Source organism: Poromitra crassiceps (genome assembly GCF_964638095.1).
Source record: "Poromitra crassiceps genome assembly, chromosome: 15".
NCBI classification, from domain to species: Eukaryota; Metazoa; Chordata; class Actinopteri; order Beryciformes; family Melamphaidae; genus Poromitra; species Poromitra crassiceps.
This window is the reverse complement of record NC_139634.1, coordinates 45,502,800-45,519,833: the sequence shown is the minus strand read 5'-3', so window position 1 is coordinate 45,519,833 and position 17,034 is coordinate 45,502,800. Positions and strand designations below refer to the sequence as shown.

Genomic DNA, 17,034 nt, shown 5'->3' with positions numbered 1-17,034 from the left:
GTATGTGATGTGGACTGTCTGAAAGAACATATGTGATGTGGACTGTCTGAAAATAAGGTATGTGATGTGGACTGTCTGAAAATAAGGTATGTGATGTGGACTGTCTGAAAAGAAGGTATGTGATGTGGACTGTCTGAAAAGAAGGTATGTGATGTGGACTGTCTGAAAAGAAGGTATGTGATGTGGACTGTCTGAAAAGAAGGTATGCGATGTGGACTGTCTGAAAAGAAGGTATGCGATGGGGACTGTCTGAAAAGAAGGTATGCGATGGGGACTGTCTGAAAAGAAGGTATGTGATGTGGACTGTCTGAAAAGAAGGTATGTGATGTGGACTGTCTGAAAAGAAGGTATGTGAAGTGGACTGTCTGAAAAGAAGGTATGTGATGTGGACTGTCTGAAAAGAAGGTATGTGATGTGGACTGTCTGAAAAGAAGGTATGTGATGTGGACTGTCTGAAAAGAAGGTATGTGATGTGGACTGTCTGAAAAGAAGGTATGTGATGTGGACTGTCTGAAAAGAAGGTATGTGATGTGGACTGTCTGAAAAGAAGGTATGTGATGTGGACTGTCTGAAAAGAAGGTATGTGATGTGGACTGTCTGAAAAGAAGGTATGTGATGTGGACTGTCTGAAAAGAAGGTATGTGATGTGGACTGTCTGAAAAGAAGGTATGTGATGTGGACTGTCTGAAAAGAAGGTATGTGATGTGGACTGTCTGAAAAGAAGGTATGTGATGTGGACTGTCTGAAAAGAAGGTATGTGATGTGAACTGTCTGAAAAGAAGGTATGCGATGTGGACTGTCTGAAAAGAAGGTATGTGATGTGGACTGTCTGAAAAGAAGGTATGTGATGTGGACTGTCTGAAAAGAAGGTATGTGAAGTGGACTGTCTGAAAAGAAGGTATGTGATGTGGACTGTCTGAAAAGAAGGTATGTGATGTGGACTGTCTGAAAAGAAGGTATGTGATGTGGACTGTCTGAAAAGAAGGTATGTGATGGGGACTGTCTGAAAAGAAGGTATGTGATGTGGACTGTCTGAAAAGAAGGTATGTGATGTGGACTGTCTGAAAAGAAGGTATGTGATGTGGACTGTCTGAAAAGAAGGTATGTGATGGGGACTGTCTGAAAAGAAGCATGCACTGCCAACAACTATAAACAGCACCTTTGATATCAATAAGTATGACTTGCTGCCAGAGGACGAGAGGTCCTGTTGATAGGAAGCTAATCATTAAAATGAAGTTGACAAGTTTAGGTAGCTGTAAATGACCCCCCCCCCCCCCCATATAGGCTATAGCAGTGCAATGAAATAGTTTGCCCTTGTATAGTCTGTGTAATCAAGATGGTTGTATCTTATCATATTGAGCTCAGGTTCATAATACATTGTGGCAGTGCCCAAGTCATGATTATAAAAAGTTCTTTGGATTAGGTCCCCACAAATACAAGCAAATTCATGTCCACGATTAACTTATGATTTACCTTATTTAAGAAAAAAGGTCCCCAAGAAAAAGAGTAGCAATGATCTATTTTTTATTATATTTTTTGGCAAATTAATGTAGTTTATGGTCCCAGGCCTTAGCCTATATGTAGCATAATCTCTACCACACTCCTACAGTAGGTCTACCAAATCCAATTCACACACACGTGCGCGCACACACGCACGCACGCACGCACGCACGCACGCACACACACACACACACACACACACACACACACACACACACACACACACACACACACACACACACACACACACACACACACACACACATCATACTTTATAGCCGACAAGGACAGTCCGGAGGCTATAAGGAGGTTAAATAGAAATTGTTCAGTGAATGTTGTCAATGACGCCTCTGTCAACAAAGCTATCGTTAAAATCTACCTTTATCTGTGGCGTGACGGATACAGCAACAGATGAAAATCATCCACTTAGACACAATCAGTAGCTAGTAAAACTAAAGCAGAGAAATAAAGGATTATAAAGACAGAAAATGTGTTTAGCCTACAAATGTTTATGCTATCGCCTACTTGAACTTTTTTAATCTCGTGTTTTCTATAAAACTAATCGCCTATTCCTTCCAAACATATAGCCTACTATAAGTTATAAGGCCTATGTTTTTATTCGTAGCCTATTATGGGAGGTTGAGACTAACACACACTCGCTTTATACAATAAGACAATCATTTGAAGCAGAGTTAGCCTAATAATGCTAATTTATAAGTTTAATATTCTTACCTCATTATTGACCAGGCAGAATCCGCCTTGCTCGCCTCTCTCTCTCTCTCTCTCTCCCTCCCTTTCTCTCTCTCTCTCCCTCTCCCTCTCTCTCTCTCTCTCTCTCTCTCTCTCTCTCTCTCTCTCTCTCTCTCTCTGTGTTTTGCTGTAATCTCTCCACCCCCTCACCTCTCTTCCTCCATCATCCTCTCTGTTGCCAAAGCGCAGCCTGAAGCCTGAAACTTATGCACAAACGATCCGGGGCGCGTGCCTGTGTCACAGCGCGGCGGCCGCTCTGTGCAGGAGCGCGCCTGGCTTGGGGGCGGGAGCGAGATTGAGCGTCCAGCAGCTCCAGCTATGCAAATAGATTGAGGTAAACAACAGAGATGAGAGGCAGAGAGATGGAAAGGTCAGACCGCAGATTGGATGTTCTCTCTCGCCCCCCTCTCTCTCTCTCAATTCAATTCAAAGGGGCTTATTGGCACGAGAAACATTGTTTACATTGCCAAAGCAATGCTGTCTAACATTGCAATCAAATATAATAGTCTGGGGTAAATTATAGGCTATCCCGTCACTGGGTGGCAACGGCAATGGAACCCTATGCAGCGTGAGTTTGAGCGTCTGACTCTATAGCCGGGTGACTGTGTTTACAATTTAAAAACTGTGACAGTTCACACAACTTTAACATGACATGCATATATTATACATCAAACTCTTGAGCTAATGCTGCTCTCACTCAGAATGTCAAAATATAGTTTGGCACAACATAGTTAACTGCGGGGTTAGGCATTTTTGGGTGGCAGTGACGTCATGCTGATTCATCCTATATGTTTCTCTCTCTTCATTGGCATGAATATATAGCAAAGACAATGTTGCCAAATCATCAAGTAATAATTACTGTAAAAAGACAAGAAAAAATGTAGCCTACAATTCAACATCAAAGAAAATAGGCCTATAGTAGAAATCAATAAACACTTGCTCTCTCTGTGTGTTTGTGAAAGACTGAAGTGTATATTGAAGTCCCTCTTGCTTAAGTCACAGAGCTAATTAGTTGCATGGTAAGATTTCCCTTGCATTGGCAAAACAATTTTACATCAGCTACTCTCACACACACACACACACACACACACACACACACACACACACACACACACACACACACACACACACACACACACACATTTAGGCCTACCCATCAATAGAATGCCAACCAGTCACATCACCATGCTGTTGGTCTGCTCTTCTGGTTTCACGTTCATTTTCTCTCTCTCAGTAATAAAACCAGTGCAAAGGGTTAAAAACCATTTCAGAACATTGCAAGCAACTAGCAACTCTCTGCCCCTCCCCCTCTCTCTGCCCCCCCCCCCCCCCCCCCCTCTCTCTCAGCATGTTCCCAAAATAGTTGTACAGTAGGCTACAGACTATTTTCTCCTTTGTTCAAAACTCACCTAACCGGTCCAATATGCATCTATTCTCAGCTGCTATTCAATCCTCTGCTGTGAAGTCCAAAACTGAATCTTCCTGCAATCAAAATAGTGTAAATTTGGATATCTCTAAACATGTCTAAACATGTAGGCCTAATAACAACAACAACAACAACAACAATAATGATGATGATAATGATTATATAATAATAATAATAATAATAATCATAATAATAATCATAATAATAATAATATGCCAGAAAAAGTAGAAGATTTTTTTTTTTTTTTAAACATTTTAGCTTGTGTGTAGTCATTATCATTCCATACCCCATTCCCCTCCTGTATCTCTTTTTTTAAAATCTAATAATAAATCACTTAGCGGTTATTTATTCCCTCCGATTGAAAATGGGAGAAGCAACTCCTATTGGATCATAAAATACATACCTTTTTTCATATGAAGGGTTTCATTCTTAAATGTTATGGAAGATTCTTATATCCAACATAATGTGCTGTATAGGGTTAGGGTACTGTATGTCATGTTCCTCTCTTCTCACATCTCAAATTCATTACTGTATTGGTAAAGTGCTCCCTCTGCAGGAGGTTATGATGAACAGCACTTAACAACTGTATCAACATAGATTTATTACACTGAAAAAAAGGACACTTGCCTTTCACGGATATACTAAACTCCATCGCATGTGTTCAATGTGATTAATTCATGATTGAGCTTGGAATATGATTGTACTCCTTCAATGTAATGTTAAACTGATTAGTTTCCCAGCCATTTGATCATCTTCTGATAAAATGTTTGAATCTCATTGAACATAAACCGTTGCAGTATAAATTAAGGTCAAGCTGATATATTCACCTGGAACTCATTTGATCACCATGTGCTGAACTGTTTCAATATAAAAAGAAATAGAGTCCGCACACTGCTCGACTTGCTCCCAGGATACAAGTGTTAGAATGTTAAGTTGCAGAACGTCTTGTTTTCCAGGTTTGATGGTCATGTCTCGAACATTCCCAGCAGCACTTGAACGCAACTTAGCTGGAGCAAAGAGTGTTGAAGGCAAGAGTGGATATGCTACTTTTTTTGGAAACAGCTCTGCCGCCATTTTGGTCTGAAAAAACACCCGCTTGGCCAATGGGACAACAGCAGAGAAACATGACAGCCAATCAGAAGTGTCTCCTCCAGGACAAAATGGCGGATTTCTGTGTTGATGTTGCAATGGAACAACAATATATATCCAATCCCCGTGTGTAGCGTTAAGTTCTTTGGCTGTAGCAACATGTTCTCCTCGCTGCTTTTAGTCGGGTTGCGCGGTCTGGTTCCTCAGGAAATGAAAGTGAAAGTTGTCCAGGGCAGGCTGTTATGGAAGCTGTTCTGTATGGCCGTTAAGCAGCAGGAACGGGTTTCTACCAATGAATAAGCATGTGTTGTTTAATCTTAAAGACCCTTGTCTACTCCTGCTAGCTAGCACTGCTAGCTGTGTCTGTCTCAGACGTCCTGGCTGCCCAGTGTGTTCTTTGATGAGCGGGTGTTTTTGAACCAGGAAGGCCACATGGAGACCCAGTTCATCCACAGAGACGCTGTGCTGCAGTTTGGCCACAGAGGAGATCCTCCTGTTAACCCCTGCATCACCACCTTCCTGCTCATGGGTATGGCTTTGAGCTAGACACTGACAACTATCTATTCCAGGGCTTTTCAAAGTCTGTGACTGTGTGATCCCCCCCAGACAAAGCTTGGGAAAAAGGCGCCCCCTCGCTCCATTCCTGGATGCCTATGGGATGTTCATGATGATGTAATTTTATCCCATATACAGCCTGATATTGCTGTTAGTGTTTGACATATGTCAGACTCGTCAGACTACACCAAATACTTGCCCCTTTCGGAACTGCTAACATAGCTTACGCTACTACGCAGTCCCTTATTAGTACACCGCCGATGTAGCCTAAACAGGTCGCTCCGTCTGCAAAATTGTTCTAACTACTCGATAAAGTTTCGCAAATGAAATTTCAAATGTACTTACGGGTACTTAAGGGTTGTGTGAACCTCCGCGGATGATGTAGAAACACTAGCGCCACTAATAAACATGTTTAATCCCTCACTGAACCCCAGGTCTAATTTCTTCAAAATGAATCAGCTAGAAACACTCGTCTTCTTCTGCGCTGCTGTCATGGGTGGTGCGCAAAGCAACCATAGCGCTCGCTATCACTTCCGGCCCCTGGCGGCCGGAAGTGGCACTTTTGTAGTCTTTTGTAGTTTTTTGTAAGATGCGCGCAGAAGAGTTTTGGAAGCGCAGGCAGGCTTCGTGTTCGCGATGTCGGAGCATACATGCAGCAATTGCAAAGAACAAATTAAAATAAAAACGAAAGGATTCAACAGAACATCGCTTAAATCATTATCCAGTCCGGCCACAGCTAGATTCTGTTGTGTTCTCATCTCAGCACTCTTTTTATCAATGGAATACATTTTCTTGATAAAAGGTGCTCAAACCAATTCACAAGGTCTATTCTAACAAATGATTTATACACTGCCCGTTCTTGTAGAAATAATATTTTGAATATTTTTGACAAACCAGCAGTATGTAGATTGAGAACAAAATTCTTCAAATATCCAGTTCCACCCAAAACAAAAGAAATTCACTACAAAATAATGAATGACTTCTACCCTTCCAGTGAATTTTGAAGATTAAGATTTGGATTTGAGAGCAATGAGTGTATATTCTGTAAAGGTGATATTGAAACAACTGAGCATCTTTTTGTTTCATGTTCTCACACCCAACTGTTCTGGAAATAATTCATCGATTGGTTACATGGAAAAAACACAGTAATGCCTGTTCTTGATTATAATAGTATTGTTTTTGGTGTAATATTAGAAGACAAAAAATTGGACCCAATGATCAATGTGTTACTAATCTTAGCTAAATTCTTTATTCATAAGGGCAAATATATCAAAACTCCACCCATCTTTACCTGCTACTTTAATGAAACCCAACTCTACATGAAGTCCCTGAAATTTATTAAATCGAATTTTACCAAAGACCTCTATTTATCTTTAACAAGTCTCTAGCCATCTTATGTTTTATTTATTTTAAATTGTTTTTATTTTTTGTTTTTTTTCGTGTTTCCCCCCGTCTGTCCTGTATTATGTGTGAATGTGCTGCCTTGTGTCTGTTCATGCTTGTCGAAGTTGTATACACTTGTGATGATTGCCTTACAGTTGTAAATTAAAAGTCAATGGTTAAAAAAAAAAAAAAAAAAAAAAAACATAGCGGTCGCTATCACTTCCGGCCCCTGGCGGTCGGAACCGCTATATCAATCACATTACACATGAAGTCAGAAGCCCTCACCACGTGAGAATGGATGTCGACAGGTTAATTGAAGAGGTGTCACCTTTTCCATTAAAAGTGGAACAAAAGGCAATTTTAAAAGCATTGGTATACCGCAAAAATGTATTTGCTGTCCTGCCAACTGGATATGGGAAAAGTGCCTGCTTTGGTCTTTTTGGAAATTTAATGGACAAGGTAATAAGCCTGATTTTTACTACTATTTCCCTACTGATGATTACTTTGAAGTACTACTTGAATAATATTGTTGTAAAGTAACTAAACTCTACAATCTGTCATGACTTTGCCAATGTTTTTAATGTCATGTGTTTCTATTAATGTATTTTAAAAATATTGTGGGGCCGGTAGTAGGCTACATGTCTCCAATTCAGCTATTAAAAAAAAAGGAACATACAGCCAGCCATGTGATTATTACAGTAATTTTGTTAATAGCTTCCCCTATTTTCCATTGTTTATCTTCCAGCGATAATTTAGCTATAAAAAAAAAGTAACATACAGCCAGCCATGTGATTATTACAGTAATTCTGTTAATAGCTTCCCCTATTTTCCGGTGCCATGGCACTAGTCCGATACCTTACAAAAAACTACAAAAGACTACAAAAGTGCCACTTCCGGCCGCCAGGGGCCGGAAGTGATAGCGAGCGCTATGGTTGCTTTGCGCACCACCCATGACAGCAGCGCAGAAGAAGACGAGTGTTTCTAGCTGATTCATTTTGAAGAAATTAGACCTGGGGTTCAGTGAGGGATTAAACATGTTTATTAGTGGCGCTAGTGTTTCTACATCATCCGCGGAGGTTCACACAACCCTTAAGTACCCGTAAGTACATTTGAAATTTCATTTGCGAAACTTTATCGAGTAGTTAGAACAATTTTGCAGACGGAGCGACCTGTTTAGGCTACATCGGCGGTGTACTAATAAGGGACTGCGTAGTAGCGTAAGCTATGTTAGCAGTTCCGAAAGGGGCAAACCAAATACATAACAATATTTAATTTGTTTCCGACTCTGGAAATGTAGGGAAAAACAGTAAAATTCCCCCCAAAATGACGGTATCTCTGAACTATCTTTAACCAAATCACATACATTTAAGCTATTCTATGTGATCTCCGTTTGATAATTAATGTAATAACTAATTTAATATCTTTTCACTTCCAATCGCTGAGCCTCCCCTGAAACTGCTTGGGGATGCCCGCATCCTACTTTGAAAACTCTGAGCTATTCTATTCTATTCTATTCTATTCTATTCTATTATGTGTTGGGCAAGTTACTTTCAAAATGTAATGGTAACTTTCATTTGAAATTAATGTTTCTTTACACTGTGTATTAGAGTAAACTTATTACATTACTTTTGCATTACTTTCACCAAAAGAAATGCAAAAGTACAACGGCGCTGGTTAAAAGCTTGGGTAGCTAACACAATGTGAGAGCCTTATTCAAGGTTCCAGACTAACTTTTTTCACCACTGTCCCGGAAACCGTATGAAAAAACAATTTCACCCATCCTGAAGTCAGTGTAAACTGTACAAAATTCAAAATGTTATCCTTTTACTTTGTTATTGTCATCTATTGGTTATTTGCATAAAAACCACACAATTCAAATCATTAGGAAATAAAATGTTGTATTTTTATTTAAATATTTGCTTTGGATTATCTACTCCATTTTTAGTTTACATTGATACATTTCTCCTTCAAACAACTGTATTTACTCAACTTTCTCTATTCTATTCTATTCTACTCTCCTGCAGTGTCTAACGTGGACCTGCGGGGGTATGTGGAGGGGGTGGATGAAGCTGGAGTGTGACCTGCGGTGGTTCAGCACGAGGGGCATCCAGGTGCGCTGGCCGGGCCACGGGGCCCAGGACTACGACCTGTGGTTCACCTGCACGCTCAGACACAGCCAGGGCCTGTTCACCCTCACAAGCTTCCTCAGGCACACCCTCGTGCAGGAGGACTACCTCAGCCAGCCCATCATCGGGGACAGAGACGTGATCGCCACCTCAGGTAACGCTGATCACACTGACACGGGTTTGTGGAGGTCAGTCATTCTTGATTGAGGGCAGCGGTAGATTCCACGATACCAACACGAGGGTCGCAGGTTCGAGCCCCCGTGTTACCTCCGGCTTGGTCTGCGCGTGGGAAGGCGGATTAAGAGTATGTGTCCTGGTCGCTGCACTAGTGCCTCCTCTGGTCGGTCTGGGTGCCTGTTTGGGGGGGAGGGGAACTGGGTGGAATAAGGTGATCCTCTGACGCGCTATGTCCTGCTGGTGAAACTCCTCGCTGTCAGGTGAAAACAAGCGGCTGACGACTGCACATGTGTCGGAGGAAGCATGTGCTAGCATGTGCTGCTGCAACTCTCCCCACTAGAGACCAACATATCTGCCTGAATATAATCCAGTTGGGAGAACAAAACAAACATTTCCCCTTTGAATAAATGTCTTCAAAGCAGACTGCTGTTTGTAATTGGTACTTTTAATCGATTTAGATCAGCCTTGATAGCAGCGTCTATCGCAGTCACCATTGTTGTTTGGTCCGACAGCTTGACAACAGCGTTAGTCCCACCCTTTGCGCTGTTTATTGATGCTGATTGGCTAATCTGTTTATTGATGCTGATTGGCTAATCATTAGTCCCCCTCGGCGATCATTGGACAAGTCACTTTTTCAACTTTGGAAATCACTGTTGCATCTCCCAATGCATGTATTGGCAAACCGTTATAACCCTCGTTTAAAAGTGTATCTGTGTGCTTCTGTGTCATCATGTGCTTTTCCAGCCACCATGGTTCTACAAACCATTTCTCCATGGGTGCGAGCGACCCTACAGTCCCAACAGAAGCTCCACTGCCAGTTTGTCATCGACCACCGGGGGCCGAACGTCAACGTGGAGTGGTACCGGCAGCATCGCGGGGAGAGGACCAAGCTGTTCAGCTACAGCAGCCGGTCGGGGCAGACGCAGGGCACCGGGGTCAGGCTGAAGGGCCTGGCCGGGGTGGACGCCTCCTTCACCCTGCCCCTCGTCAAGATCTCAAATGAGGGGACGTACGCCTGCTCTGTGTCGGTGCCTCCGCTGCTCGGCAGTCTAGACATCACTCTGAATATCCAAGGTGAGAGAGGGTCACAGAGAGCTCGGGGGTTATGGTCAATGGTAGTAATGTTGCATTCAGGTGCTCCTCAGATGGTCCTATTTTCCGAGAAACCCAAATGCATGTGTACAACATTGCAGATTGTAGCTTGCTATCTAACCATTTTCTAACCTAGAGAGCCACCTGTCATCTCAGAAACATGGGGATGAATGCATGCTTATAGCTATGCTGTGCGGTGATGAATGTTGCTGCTGCTTATCCAACATTAGATGAGCATGAATTCATCTTCTGCTCCCTTCGACCTCAGATCCCTGCTCCAGATACTCTCTGACCTCTCTGCTGCTCCAGATACTCTCTGACCTCTCTGCTGCTCCAGATACTCTCTGACCTATCTGCTGGAGGGGGTACCACTGTGCCCGGCAGGACGAGCACATCTCCTGAAACCTGGGTGACACAGTGCCTCCATTCGGATGAGCTTTCTCCTCTGGTAACTATACATTAAACTATACATACATCAAACTATACATCAATCGAATCAATCAATCAATTTTTATTTAAAGTGCAAAATCACCATGAAGCATGGTCCCAGTACACTTTACACTTAAAAAAGAGCATAGGACAAAGTATAACAAACAATGCTCTAAAAATGTATGTTAAAAGGATGTTTACAAACAAAACAAACACAAGTGAGGGCCACATTAAAAAACAAGTTAAATGGGGTGTTCGAATACAAATAAAATAAATAAATGAATAAAAACTAGTAAAACAGCCACATAAAAAAAACATCCCAAATAAAAGGGGTGTTTTAAAATGTGACAAACCCAACCGTAGTTTTAGGGAAGGCCGTAGTGCAGAGAAAAAAGGTGTGTTTTCAGTCTTGATTTAAAAATGTCAACTGAACTAGATTCCCTAACATATAGTGGAAGTTTGTTCCACAGATGGGGCGCGGTAGGCAAAGGCTCTCGAACCAACCGATTTCTTAACCACGGGAATGGCTAGAAGACCAGCATGGAGAGAGCGGAGGGGGCGTGCCGGTACATAAAGTGTAATAAGTTCTAATAAATACGGTGGTGCACAGCCAGCCTTATATGTTAAAAGAAGAACCTTAACATCAGCTCTAGCATATACTGGTAACCAGTGAAGCGAGGCCAGAATGGGAGTGATATGATTACATTTTCTAGTCTTAGTCAATATTCTAGCTGCAGCATTCTGTACCAGCTGAAGACTTCTCGTAGCACAACTAGGGAGGCCAGAGAGAAGACATTACAGTAATCAAGTCTAGTCTAGAGGAAACTAATGCATGAATTACAGTTTCGGCGTCGCGCAGAGATAAAATAGAGCGGATTTTGGCAACATTACGAAGATGAAAAAATGATGTCTTGGTAATAGCTGCTATATGAGACTGGAACGATAAATTAGAATCAAAAATCACTCCGAGGTTTTTAACAGTAGGACTTTCAGGGACAATACAGCCATCAATATTTACACAAAAATTCTGGAACAATTTCTCATGTTTAGTAGATCTAATAACTAATAACTCTGTTTTAGAAGCATTTAATAACAAAAAATTTGAACCCATCCAGTTTTTTTTTATATCTAACAGACATGCTTCTAAATTTCTGAGTTGGGAGAGATCATTTGGCTTTATGGGTACATATAGCTGATCATGAGCAGATGATCATATAGTATCAGGCCAGGGGGTTGTTCTGTCTGACTGACTGACTCCCTCTCCTCTGTCTGTAGCAAAGGGCCTTCAGAATGTCCTTTCAGTGGCCAATGAAGAGGGCGTGGCACGGCTCTACAAAACACACAGAAGCGTGGAAACCCTGTTCTTAAAGGTGAGTGTTGTGACTCGCCTTGTTATTTGCAGCTGGTCTGTCCTCCATTAAGATGTCAGTGGCTAATGGTGTGAACACTGGCCTGGCCTGGTGAGTAGGCCCACAATATTTGACAATTGTTTGTGTTTCATCTGATTTCTATTCTATTCTTCTTTTTAATGTTTTGTGTTTCTTTGTATTCCCTCATACATACATTTCCTCATATTGTTATTTTTCCTCCCTGTAAAGCACAACCCTGCTTTTGGATGAATATCATGTAAAATAAATATGAGGTGGGGTCGATAGTATAGATACAGTCTAGTATAGATACGAGACTAGACGGTGGGGAAAAACCTCTCAATGGGCTGACTCACCAAAGGACGGTGCTGTGGCTCTGCACTACAGGGTTGGGGATTCAAGATCAGGCAGACAGACGTCTGTTCAGATGTGCGTTTACTGCTTAATCTAAGACCTATTTTAGATTTTGAATGTAAAGTGTCATAAAATCATATAATTGAATGTAATTTCACATCAACATTTATTTTAGCCCCATGGCCATCCATCCAGATTAATGTTGGATGTGGTTCACCCTGCATCGCTCGGTCCCAGGATGCTGAGGTGTAGGTGTAGGTGTAGGTGTGTGTGTGTGTGTGTGTGTGTGTGTGTGTGTGTGTGTGTGTGTGTGTGCGTGTGTGTGCATGAAATAATAAAGAAGCTGCCTATGAGGGGGGATAGCGGCGGGCTGAGTATTACTGTGATGCGGTTCAGACTGTTAAGTTTACGGGCTGAATGTCACTGAAGGCAGACGGGCCTATAAAATACTCTGCCACTCGCCAGACCCCAGGCTGGGCCCCTTTAACATGGTGGTGCCCCCTGATGCTGCCAGGATAACCCCCCCCCCCCCCCCCCCCCCACACACACACACACACACACACACACACACACACACACACACACACACACACACACACACACACACACACACACACACGGGCATGAGGTGTGAAACAGTGTGCAAGACCACAGCTCTGCTGGATTCCTAACAGTCAGAAGTGGAGTGGCACAGACACCACCGGCACACTGCGCGCTGTAGCAACATTTACCCAATAATATGAATGCAATCTTCACACTACTCCAATTTGTCGATACTGCCAAAGGTCAAATAGACGACCGCTAAAGATCTGATCCAACCTGTGTGGCTGCTGGCTGCCTGTGAGCCCTGCTGCCCTGGCAGTGTGTACACTACTTCAGACAGGATGCTGCCGGGCTGTATGGCCAGCTCTCCCTCCCTCCTCTCCTCTCCTCCATCATCCCTCACACCTCCGGTCCAGTTTGGCCGACCTGACCGGGCTTTGCTGGAGAGCCGCCTCCGCTCCAGGTGTCTAGAGAGAGAGAGAATGAGAGGAAGGGAAGTGGAGAGAGAGAGAAAGAAAGAAAGTTAGTTCATGGGTTTTCTGCCAAGCGTTTTCCTTCTTACTGCTCACAAGGTCTTTAATCATGTTTTGACTTGTTGCACATGTGGTCTTTCTTTCTTTCGTTCTTCCTTCCTCTCATTCTACCTCCTACACTTAAATCAGACATTTTAATGACCGTCTTCATATCTCCCTGGCTCCCTTTGAGATTGTGCTTATTAGCCAGCCAGCACAGCTCCTCCTGCCCTGTGATGTGACATCGTTAGTCTGCTTCATTCGCCCATAAACAACCAGATCAGAGCTTCTCCATCCTCATATTGTCCACAATGAGCATATAAAGTCAAAACGCTCCTTTACATCAACCCAATCCATGTTGCCGGGAACATGCGGTCCACATTCAGACTCCACTAACTCTGTGACCATATTAAATGGGGGTCTTGAATCCATTTTGTGTTATCGTCTGTGGCTTTATAGTCTTGGATGGGTAAAGTCAGTGTTGATATTGTGACATTTGATCTCAATCTCCCTTAACTCATTGAGTGCTATGGACGAACATGTTCGTCATTTCGTTTAGTAACGTAGAGTGCCAAGGATGAACATGTTCGTCAATTGCGTTTTTTGACGGGGGGATGTCGATCTAAGCCTCTTACATCGCCTCTTACAATATGGGAGCTATTGAATATGTCTAACCTATTTTACAGAACCCTTAGGTGGCGACAGTGCTCTCCAGATTACAGAAAGGTCCGAAAAACTGCAGGAGAAAGCCGTGATCAAAGAGAAACCGATGCATGCTGCAGCCAGAGCCATATAGATGAAAATATTAGCTAGAGTCAGTGAATGTGCTTGAAATGCTGCATTTCACAAAAGGCTGAATATCTCAGCTTATAATTTGAAAACTGTCTTTTTGCTCAAAACAGCCTATCTTCTCCGGCTCATAACTAAAGAACGGAAAATGGTATCAATAAACTTTTTTTTGCAGATGATACAACAGGGTCTCCTCGTTCTTTGTGCGTGTTCGGTGTTTACATAGTAATATCACACAATATTCTGTGGGCCTCGAGAAATCACTGAAAACGCTCTGAAACTGGCACTGGGAGCTTCCGTTCTCCAAAAGTGGCTGGCACTCAATGAGTTAATGTGGATATATCCAGTTTTTTTACTAGTTTTATTTTATGCAACTGTACTGGTCTTTCTGTGTACCGTAGTCATGTCCAATGTATCACTCTTTCTCTCTTCTCTCCATCCGTCCCGTCCTCCAGCATGGCTGCTGTGGGATCCCCCAGCCTCTGGTGCAGCGATACTCTGAGGACCTGGTGCAGCCCGTCAAGGACGTGGCCTCCACCATGGACCAGCTCTGCGTCAAGGAGCTCCGCAAACAACACCGCATGGCTGTAAATGAACACAGCTACTTCTTCTGTATGAACGGTGATAATTATAAAATCATAGAGCCAGACTTTTATGAGCTTAATGAGGCTTTCCCATAAAACATCAATGCAGGCTGGGAAAGAGAGGCTTTGCGGTTGTGTCACAAATCTCCTAGCAACCACCGCTGGCGCCAACATGGAGGTCCAGTGGAGAATGCCGAGTTATATATAGGCGTAACAATGATGGGGACGGCAACGCGTGTTTTTGTTCATATTAAAATTAGCACTATTCATGGTAAATAGACCTACTCGACCTCTCTGTGGCCCTTTTGATCCCAAAATAAGGCTCTTTAGCGAATGATTTCTGAGTGGTTTTGTTTCTGCCCTGATCTGTCACCTTCTTCACTCTTCAGGAGTTAGCATCCTTGATGTGTGTTTGTTTGGTAGCATTTTTGATATACTCCAGATATTACACATTTGTCTGCAAACTTGGAAGAAGAAAGATCTATGCTCCTCAAGTCGCTCCCATCATCCGGCACTCCCCACTTTAGTCTCTCAGGTCTATCCAAATAGATCTGAATAAATTATCATCTTATAGACCCAGAACCAGAGAAAATGATGGTTGAAAATGTATACAATAAAATATGAACAAGCATTGGCGTCCTGCTATGTTTTAAAATTAGGGATAAAACTTGGAACTTGGCATTTCTACACCACCTAATCTCTTGGATTAAGTCAAGAAAGAAACGTTCAAGCCTGTAGGCTATACGGGCCGGGGTTCCCAAACGTTTTGATCCTGGGACCCAAAAGAGAACTTTGGAGTGAGAAATAGGAGGTGTGGTGTGAGAGTGAGAAGAGGCTCATTTGAGTGAGAGTTTGCAGCTCTGAGTTGTGTTGTATGAGTACCTCCACTATGGCCGCCAGCCATATCATCATGACATCATCAGCAAGGGGACATAATATGGTCTTTCCTCCGTCCTGTTCCTCAGATCCCGTCTGGAGGGTTGATGGAGATGTGCCGGAAGCCTCTGTCCTCGGGTAACATCAGCACCGTGTCCGACTGGCTCGTCTCCATTGGCCTGCCCATGTACGCCGCACCCCTGGCGGCGGCGGGCGTGGACTCGCTGGGCCGCGCGGCCTTGTTGACGGAGAGCAGCGTGTTGAAAGCGGGCGTTCAGGACCAGAGACACGCCCGCCGGCTGGTCAGCGAGGCACAACTGGTCACTGCACACAGAGAGGGCCAGTCATAACCATGCAGGTGGAATCAGATTGGGTGAATGGAGACAGGTTTCAGCTCAGTGGTCAGTACATTTAAACACAGTCAACACATGGTCAACGGCAAACTGGTCCCAGGACTGAAGGACCACACAAGTGGCCGCAGCACTACTTCCTATCTTGTACCTGTCAAGACTTGTGATTGGACGCTAGACAAACCGACATCACACTTGAGACTTGTAATGGGCTACCCCCTCTCTCTCTCTCCTTTTTCTCAAATGTTTACGGCATGGGGGAGTTTGTCCCTGCAAGCCAAGACCAGATATCAGATGCCTTTTAACCCAGACTCTAGACTCAGTCTGTGGGATGGCTTCCATTCTAAGAACATCCCGAAGGTCTTAAAAAACAAGACTTGGATCTGCCTTTAAGGAAGATAGTGCACTCTTTTCTAGGATGGAAGTTTTTTTTTTTTTTTTTAATAAAGGAAGACTGTTTATGAGTGTTTCCCCGCGTTTCAAAAAGTGCTTCATCTTCATTTCTTGCTGAGACGAAACTACCCGAGGATCTCTTAAGGATGTAGCTTGGCCAAAGCGATTTCTTTATCATTCACAGGTTTCATTACCACTAATACATTCAAAGTTGTTACAGTTAAAGAACTCAGTCAATGTTTGGACTTTTAATCAACTAAACAATTAAAGAAAACGATTAAAGGCCGGCTTTACCGTGGGGAATATGAATATATATTAATTCTTAAAAAATCTTAAATTTCGAATCCGTTGAAATTTTTGAAATTGCTGTGAACAAGCAATTTCAAAAATTTCAACGGATTCGAAATTTAAGATTTTTTAAGAATTAATATATATTCATATTCCCCACGGTAAAGCCGGCCTTTAATAACTGGTTGTTTTGAGATTTGAAATGGCTTATTTTGTATCATGTTTCTGTATTATACCGTACCACATATCCTAATTTCAAACTGGTTTTTATATGTTACGTGTACTGTGTGGGTTTTTGCCTTTTGAATGTTACAGCCTTATTTTGAGGCCAATTCTCAGTCATTTCTAGAGACAGCTGTCCTTTTTTATTTTTATTTTTATTTAACCTTTATTTAACCAGGCAAGTCATTAAGAACAAATTCTTATTTACAATGGCGACCTGACAAAAGGC

At 42.7% G+C, this 17,034-nt stretch overlaps 3 protein-coding genes across 4 annotated transcripts in view; 2 read left to right on the top strand and 1 right to left on the bottom strand.

Moving 5' to 3' along the window:
* Positions 1 to 3,688, bottom strand: part of LOC310789855 (adenylate cyclase type 2) — an 84,728-nt gene extending 81,040 nt beyond the window's left edge. Inside the window, exon 1 of one of the 2 annotated variants that reach the window (XM_083651555.1) lies at positions 3,660 to 3,688. The gene's annotated coding sequence lies outside the window, so the exon portion shown is untranslated. Of the gene's footprint in view, positions 1 to 2,232; positions 2,309 to 3,659 lie in introns of those variants that run through there. The other variant, XM_083651554.1, reaches the window with a different exon arrangement.
* A 1,441-nt stretch (positions 3,689 to 5,129) lies between these two features.
* On the top strand, positions 5,130 to 10,446 carry LOC310790251 (tapasin-related protein-like; the record flags this gene model as incomplete). The annotated part of the gene is made up of 4 exons (XM_083651917.1): positions 5,130 to 5,294; positions 8,728 to 8,983; positions 9,751 to 10,080; positions 10,367 to 10,446. Exons 2-4 carry the CDS (start codon positions 8,752 to 8,754, stop codon positions 10,444 to 10,446), a joined length of 642 nt encoding a protein of 213 aa, XP_083508043.1. The 5' UTR covers positions 5,130 to 5,294; positions 8,728 to 8,751.
* A 555-nt stretch (positions 10,447 to 11,001) lies between these two features.
* LOC310789946 (SAM and SH3 domain-containing protein 1-like) lies at positions 11,002 to 16,514 on the top strand. Its single transcript, XM_083651666.1, has 4 exons — positions 11,002 to 11,104; positions 11,803 to 11,897; positions 14,548 to 14,679; positions 15,642 to 16,514. Exons 1-4 carry the CDS (start codon positions 11,068 to 11,070, stop codon positions 15,900 to 15,902), a joined length of 525 nt encoding a protein of 174 aa, XP_083507792.1. The 5' UTR covers positions 11,002 to 11,067; the 3' UTR covers positions 15,903 to 16,514.
* The last annotated feature ends 520 nt before the right edge of the window (positions 16,515 to 17,034 follow it).